Raw genomic sequence first — 8229 nt, 5'->3', positions numbered from 1 at the left:
TTCCTTTTTTATGCGACTGGAAAGTAAGGGACTTGCCAACTTTCGAATGGAAATTCCAAGTTCCCATGGAGGGAATTGATATTTTTCGAGCAACAGAGCATATAAAAAATCAGATCAAAAATGGGGGGGAAATCTAATTCCCTCCATGGGAACTTGGAATTTCCATTCGGAAGTGCTAGGCGGACATTAATTCCATTGTGGAGTTTTATCTCCCGTATGCAGTTATCAGACTGTGCCTCTTAAATAGGCTTCTGATAAGTTCACCTGCATACACCCAGCGTCAGTGGGTAGGGTCTGACACATCCCACTCTGAAGAGTCTAGTGTCAGACCTAAGATGAAACGCTGGTTAATAGAGCAAACACATGAAAAGCCATACATCTAATTTTTGATCTGATTTGCCAAGTTTCTCCGACCATTCTCTAATTATAATAAGTATGAAGTCTACGGCCAGTTCACCTGTAGTGAACGCCTCTTATTATTTAACCAGAAAATACAAGACCAAAAACATAACAGGGTGCTAAAATATGTTTACCGGTACTTAGAATATCAAAAGAAATAGAATTCTGCAATACCGCGGAAAACCTAGAAAAAGCTACAGACGAACCAACTTATACCATAATCAAAATTTCTGAAGCAAATCTACCAAAAATATCTCAGAAACCTCCTAAAAATTTCTGGTGGAACGAAGAGCTAAACGTCATGCGTAAAAGTGTTCTTGCTTGTCACAGACGTTATAAAAGAAGTCGTCGTCCTCTTCTCCGTCAGCGATACGAAGAAATATATCTGGTAGTTAAGGAAGAGTACAAGAATTTGATAATAAGGAGGAAATCAGAAAAATGGAAAGAATTCTGCTCACTGCGTACAAAATGTGATCCTTGGGGAGTTGTTTACAAATTAACAAGAAAACCTGAAAACTTTAATAATATTTTTGCTCAATTGAATCAGACGCCGGTTTAACAAAATCTTTCTCCGACACTGCTGATGTTCTTATCAACTCTTGTGGCTACTCCAACCACTACTCTTATACCTTCATATCTTCCACACAATATACATAACATTTGTTTGAGCGCCAGTTGCTTTTTTAAGAAAAACAACAAAATTCGGTAGAGCATTCCTCTTATATCAATTATCTCAAGGCGTGAGGTGATAAACTCACATATCTAGCAATATACAGGGATATGGATCAGGACAATATTAAATTACTGTTGCATTTCCACAATTGAGGATTGTACATGGAACTGGAATCACTTATTATAATTAAAATAAAACTGAGTTTATGACTATAATTTACGTCACAATGAACAATCATTGACGTCTTTTAATTTAACAAAAGAAATATATCGTGAGATTTGCGGTACTAAGAAAAGGAAAAAATAATCTAAACAAAAAAACTATTGGCATGAACTTGAAGTGAGATGTGATATCGCCGCTGATTACACTCTTCTTCATGTTATGAATGCATAACATGTCTGATACTTTAATTACCTGACGTCTGCATACACCGCTGTTGAACTCGAAATTCTTGGGAAAACCTGTGAGCTGAAGTCGGGAGCCGTCTGCTGTTATCTTCTTATATAACAAGGAGTTGGCCTACATACCATGTACGCGTGTAGGGAGCTCCAATGTAATTACGTCCACTCAATATATTATAAGAAATTGGAAAATATTCTTGAAACATCCATCCTCACAAGAAGATGATGTTTCTTTATCAGCATAGTACCCGTCTCTGCTCGGATACAACCACCACTTGTAGACCTCCTCGATTATTACAAGACCTCTTGAAAACACAACTCTTAGCTCTGACCATCACACTAAGACCACTTCTTCCATTTGATACATCTGACTGTTACATATGATCTGAACGATATGAACTGAATAATATGAACTGAGTAGATATGATCTGAATACCTCTCCCCACCGTAGCATCAACTTATATATCCTCGCGATGACGACTCATCTCCCTACTCACTGTTCATCCCTTCCACTTCAACATACAGTAGCTGGCTAATACTGACACTTGGTCCCAATCACGTGCCCACGCACTGATGTCATCAGTCACGCATTGTCTAAGCGTACCCAAGCGGATCGAGGATGACTATGCTGAATGCGTCACCGGGAAATCTACTTGCACACAATATTCCCAGTGAAACATAGCCTCGATTGCAAAATACTATGCCAGCTCATCTAGCCAAAGTTACAAGCCACAGCATGACAATATGAAACCAACAAATCTCACTTACTACAATACAGAATAATTACAAACATATTCACTTAACCTATGATGAAATACAATAATATCCGTGATACCTAATTATTACAGTCTAAATGATGAGAAACAGAATATATAAAATCTAATGAATCGGGTTAATAATAATAATAATAATAATAATATTAATAATAATAATAATAAATACTGAATGGAATCTGTAACCCTGTTGTACGGTTACACTCTTTCTTCTCCGAAGAAGATGACACAGAAATGCAAAAGGCCATTAGATTATTTTGCACTCTCCCTCCTAATACTGCAGATGATGTGCTTTTCACCCGCCAAGAAGCTGAACGAATAATACTCTCACAAAATGACAAGAAACCACCAGGTTGGGATGGACTATCAGCAAACATTATCAAAAATATTCACTTGTGTATCCCTTCCCTGTTTTTCAGCCTTTTTAATAAGTGCCTGGTGTTCAGCCTCTTCCCTACATCTTGGAAAATTGCAATTGTTAAAATAATCCCTAAAGGCATTATTTCAAGAATGTTTACTGCCAAATCTTTCAGGCCTATTTGCGTTCTTCCAGTTCTGGGGAAGATTTTTGAGAAGTTAATAATTGATCGGGTCATGTACCACTTATATAGCAACAATCACTTAGGTCAATTCCAGTACGGATTTACTCCACAAAAATCGACAGAAGATGCTGTTCTTAGTGTAGTAGAATGGGCTGAGACTTGATTTCTTCATGCATGAAGTAGCTATCCTAATATCATTGGATATCTCCAGTGCATTCGATAATGCCTGGTGGCCAAAAGTTCTAACTCAATTGACAAGGGAGCTCTGTCCAAAAATTTATATAAATTAATACAATCTTATTTCCAAAACCGGAAAGTTAAACTTCAAGTCGGATCAGCAGTTTCTTGAAAGATCGTGAAAAGGGGTTGCCCACAAGGATCTAGCTGTAGTCCTGGCGTTTGGAACATTTTATACGATGACCTTCTAACTTTACGTCTTCCTGTTGGTTGTAAAGTTGTGGCCTACGCTGATGACGCCCTTCTTTTAATTAAAGCAGATAATGTGCGGGATCTGAGAGTAAGAGCAAATTTGTCTCTTGACATTTTATTTACTTGGGGTTGTGATAATAAATTACAATTTAATCCCCAGAAAACGAAGGCCATGCTTGTTACAAGGAGAAGGAAACTAAGAAAGCCTAATATTAAAATGAATGGACAAAATATCACTATTGAAAATCATATTCTTTATCTGGGAGTTATACTTGACAAGAAGTTAACCTTCAGGGCTCATTTCAACAAACTACAACAGAAAGGCAGTAAGTTTATGCAAGGTTTAGCTATGGCCTGCAGACCTTCTTGGGGACTAAATTCAGAGGTACTAAGAATTATTTATGATACAGTGTTTGTACCTCTGATATTGTATTGTGTTTCTTCTTTTCGAATGGCACTTGAGAAGAAATGGGCTCACCATAAATTGATGCAAATTCAGAGAGGATTTGCCCTTCGTATTTCCCGTGCTTACCGCACCACCTCTACTGATGCAGCTCTTCTTATTGCAGGCATTGAGCCACTATTTCTGATGGCGATAGCAAAAGCTGAACTCACTTTTTTGAAAAAAAAAACAAAGTGTCACCATTACCCATTCTGAATACCACTCTAGAGCAACCTTGTCATTTTCTACAGTCTGATCACCCAAGTCTCTTCAAAAACTTCATTTATGAAAATTGTTCAATTAACCATGACTGCTTTATTTACACAGATGGATCTCGGATACCAAGTACAGATGGACAGGACAGAGTTGGATATGCCTTTGTTGTTCTTGAAAATGATTCTGAGGTGTTCTCATCCCAGTACAACTCTCTTCCACATGCTCTATTTTTCAGGCTGAACAGTGGACGATCAAGTCTGCGATCGAATGGTGCAAATCTAACAATAAGAAATCCCGGTTATTAAGTGATTCGCAAGCTGCGCTGAATGCGATAAATAATAAATATAACTTGAATCCAATAGCTGTAGCTATTAGAACCACAACTCAACAAAGTCCGCACATCTGTTTTGACTGGATTCACGGTCATTGTGGAATATCTGGAAATGAGAAAGCTGATCTACTAGCGAAAGCAGCGGCTACATCTAATTTGGAAATTTCTTATGACCAAACGTCACCTAGTTACGCTAAAAGAATCATAAAGAAGCACATAATCCATCAATAGAACAACATTTGGACTTCTTCCACTAGAGGCCAAGTTACCAGAGAAATATTCTTCCCTGAGGTTTTCAACCGCCTACAAAGTAACGTGTTGTTGCCAAGCTTTGAAATTACTCAATTTTTGAGTGGTCATGGCAAATTTGGTCACTATTTTCATCGATTCAGAATTAATCGTCCTGATGGCTACGTGTGTGTTTGCGGATCCTCACAAACGGTGGATCACCTACTGTTTGAATGTGCTGCATTTGAAACAAGAAGGCATGACTTGAACTCTCATTTGAATTATTGCAACATTGCATTATCAAAACCCCTGTATCATTTGTTTAAGAAACCGTGCTGTTACAAATATTCATTAACTTCATTTTCCGTTGATTAGATACATGAATTCTTTTTCATTGTAAAACTACAACCCTAGTATACTATGTAAAATAGGGTTCAAAACTGCTTTGGATATTCAATAATAATAATTAAAGAGTATCATTTCTGTGTAGTTATGATATTTTTGTGTTTTCTTTAATTTAACACGAGGAGTGTCTATATCATGTCTTCGTGTATTATGTTGATGTACCTCCTTCCTTAATGGGTAATTAATCAGATTTTATTTAATGTCCATTATGCATTGGTAAGTATATATTGAGGGAAGAGTTGATTGTTCCCAATTCTTGGAAAATGGATCTGCATGATTGCTTGTCTGAAATTTCCTGTATGAAACTGATTGCTTTCTTTTGCCAAATAAACACATCCTGAGCCCTCATGGAATTACTCCACATTATGGTCCAGGTGGAGCGAGGAAGTTTGAACCCAGGCAACTTTGTACTTGTTCTTATGTGGTACTGTATCAAAAGTTTTGCTAATATCAATAAATGTGGCATCAGTAATTGTGGGGAACTCAAAATTATTTATTATTTCAGAGATTACACATTCTACAGCTTTAGTGGTTGATTTTCCTGGCCTGAAACCAAAGACACCAAAGAAGGTGGAAAGGTGCCATAAACATCCCAACTCTGCAGGAGCAGACAAGGGAAATGGATAACAATGATGACCTCTAAATTATTAATATTTTATATACTGCTAGGGAGGAAAAATGTTTATAAATATGATGAATATGAGAATGCCTCAATTAAGGAAATTGTAAGTGTTCATATCATCAGCACACTATATCTTGGTTTCATTATTAGCAGAGGGTCTACAAGGATTTAGTGGTGGTAAAAGGAAAACTAATGGTATAACATCCAAGTGACAGATTAAGACTTGCTGTCAAGATGCTGTTGTCTTGGGAGATCATGAGTGATTAGGAGATTGCACTGTCAGTATGGAGAATTTCATCACACTTGGAGTCAATTTGCATGACCAGGATAAATGAAAAATAAGAAATGAATGTGTTGGATCTTTGAACGTTATGCAAAACTGATAACCACAGTATAAATAGTTCAATTTTTTTAATCTGTACAATGAACAATTCACATTTGAACAAAAATATATACAGCATAGTTGTTTTCTTAACAGTTGTGGATGTTTAAAACAACATCTTTGACAACAATTTCAAGAGAAATAACACAAAAATGACCATCCCTGCCTATAAAAATAAATATTGGTGTAACTTAATTGTGCATTAAAAATGAACAGATGTAAATAATTGTTGTTGTTGTTTCTTAGGGTAATTTTTATTATCTTCTTAAATTCATTTTAACTGGAACATTTCCCAGGTACATTTTTTCAGGTGATGGTGGTGGTAATTATTGTTTTAAGAGGAAATACAACTAGGCAACCATCATCTTCCATTCTTCTTCAGCCTAAGCCATTTATGGCCATATACTGTATCATAAAAATATTACATTCTTGGAGAAGTTAATGGGTAGGCAAAAAATCTTAACTCCTATTTAAAAATACTTGATTTTCAAAGACAACACGTTCAGTGAATGCTACCCGTCTCCTCTGCGTGTCCTCATTTCCAATCAGTAGCTTTCCTTAAAAAATGTCATTACCTCAAAAATATTGAGGAATATAAGGTATAATTTGTACTCATATATGAAAATACTTCATAATTATGTCCACTAGATTGTATATACATAATTACAAATCCAGCTTTCCTTGTATACTGTTGAACTATGGTATTCTTATGATGAGATGGTCTGGAAATCTCTATCACAATATTTAAGTACACGTAGTTCATCATAATTAAACATTCAATGTGAATGTATAAATTAGTAGGTAGTCAGTACTATTACTGCTACCACCACTATACTGACTTTCTGATATTAGCTTTCTTCTTTCTTGACCTTCCTCCCAAAGATGAGCATCTTGAAAAGATGTCGTAGCGGCATTTCTACCATTAAAGCCATGGCAAGGGCCAAGAGGTAAGCAATAGTTATGTCTCCAGTAACATCCCAAGTCTGAAAAAATAAGAACATTTTATATTTAACTGTTCAGATTATAGCACGTTTTGAATATACTGTGTTGTAAAATGGTAAGGTACAAATTAATTAGCTACTGTTCAAACTAACCAGAATCTGCTCTGTATGAAATGAGAGATCATTCACTAGCTTTAGTTCAACCATATTATAAACTAATGATAATAATGTTATTTGCTTTACATCCACTAACTACTTTGACATTTTCAGAGACGCCAAGGTGCCGGAATTTTGTCTCGCAGGAGTTCTTTTACGTGCCAGTAAATCTACTGACACGAGGCTGATGTATTTGAGTACCTTCAAATACCACCAGACTGAACAAGGATCAAACCTGCCAAGTTGGGGTCAGAAGGCCAGCGCCTCAACCGTCTGAGCCACTCAACCCAGCATTTTATCACATGTAATGTTATGAACTGTCAAAATCTCACGGCATCTTCTGTTTCTCCTTGGTGTTTGAAATTCCTCTTGTGAGTATTTATTGGAATAAGAATACTTGTGAGTTGCTGTTCCTAATTGAAATAAACTGTCTTTACTGCACACTCCTGAGCTGAATAGTGACACTCTGGATTTTAAAAATCTAAGTTCAGTCCCCTTTGGGGTGGAGGATGAGGGGAGAGTGAGATATAAAAATATAAAAATAAAAATCAAAACAAGTGTCACATCCATAGTTTTGGGGATCACTAAGATGAATAGTGACACTCCAGATTTTTTATAAGTCCAAGTTCAGCCCCCGTTCTGATGGGGGGCGAGGGGGTTTAAGATATGAAAATAATATAAAATAATGTTGAATCCGAAGTTTTAGGGTTTACTGAGATGAACAGAAACACTCCAGAATATTTTTGGCCCAAGTTCAGCCCCGTTTGGCATAGGGGTGAGAAAGGGTGAAAAAGTAAAATGACCAAAATGACTGAGATTATGGATGTATGTATGTATTTTCCAGTGTAGCTGTCATCTAAGTTTGGAAACCCCAGGGGAGGGGTTGAAATATAAATATAATTAAAAACGACCAAACCATACTCTTCACGACTATTGAAGCAATTTCTACTATCTGGAAGAAATTACTATGGAGGGGTAAGATACCCCTAGCACCCTTTGGAGTGGGGGTGAATTATAAAAAACTCAGAAAAAGGGATGAAATATAAAACTAATAGACAACAGCAAATATTAATGTACAGTCCATAGTTTTCGGGGTCGATGAGGTGAATAATGACAATCCGGATGTCGTTGAAGTCAATGCTCATCCCCCATTGGCATGGAGATGAGAAGGGGTGGAAAAGAAAATGTCCAAAATGACAGAAATTATGAATGTATGTGTGTTCCTTCCAGCATAGCCCTCATACGATATTGGTACACACATGACTTACTATCTGAAAATAATAATGTTG

At 36.6% G+C, this 8229-nt stretch overlaps 1 protein-coding gene across 1 annotated transcript in view; it reads right to left on the bottom strand.

The window, feature by feature from the left end:
* Window positions 1–5871: 5871 nt before the first annotated feature.
* The window catches only part of LOC136857387 (nose resistant to fluoxetine protein 6), a 276314-nt gene continuing 273956 nt past the window's right edge, over window positions 5872–8229 (bottom strand). Inside the window, exon 12 of the mRNA XM_068225046.1 lies at window positions 5872–6826. Within this exon, the coding sequence (XP_068081147.1) occupies window positions 6692–6826 (135 nt within the window). The 3' untranslated portion in view covers window positions 5872–6691. The remainder of the gene's footprint in view (window positions 6827–8229) is intronic.

Source organism: Anabrus simplex, chromosome 1 (assembly GCF_040414725.1).
Source record: "Anabrus simplex isolate iqAnaSimp1 chromosome 1, ASM4041472v1, whole genome shotgun sequence".
Taxonomy (NCBI): Eukaryota; Metazoa; Arthropoda; class Insecta; order Orthoptera; family Tettigoniidae; genus Anabrus; species Anabrus simplex.
The sequence above is the reverse complement of the archived record's forward strand: the minus strand, read 5'-3'. Positions and strand labels throughout refer to the sequence as shown.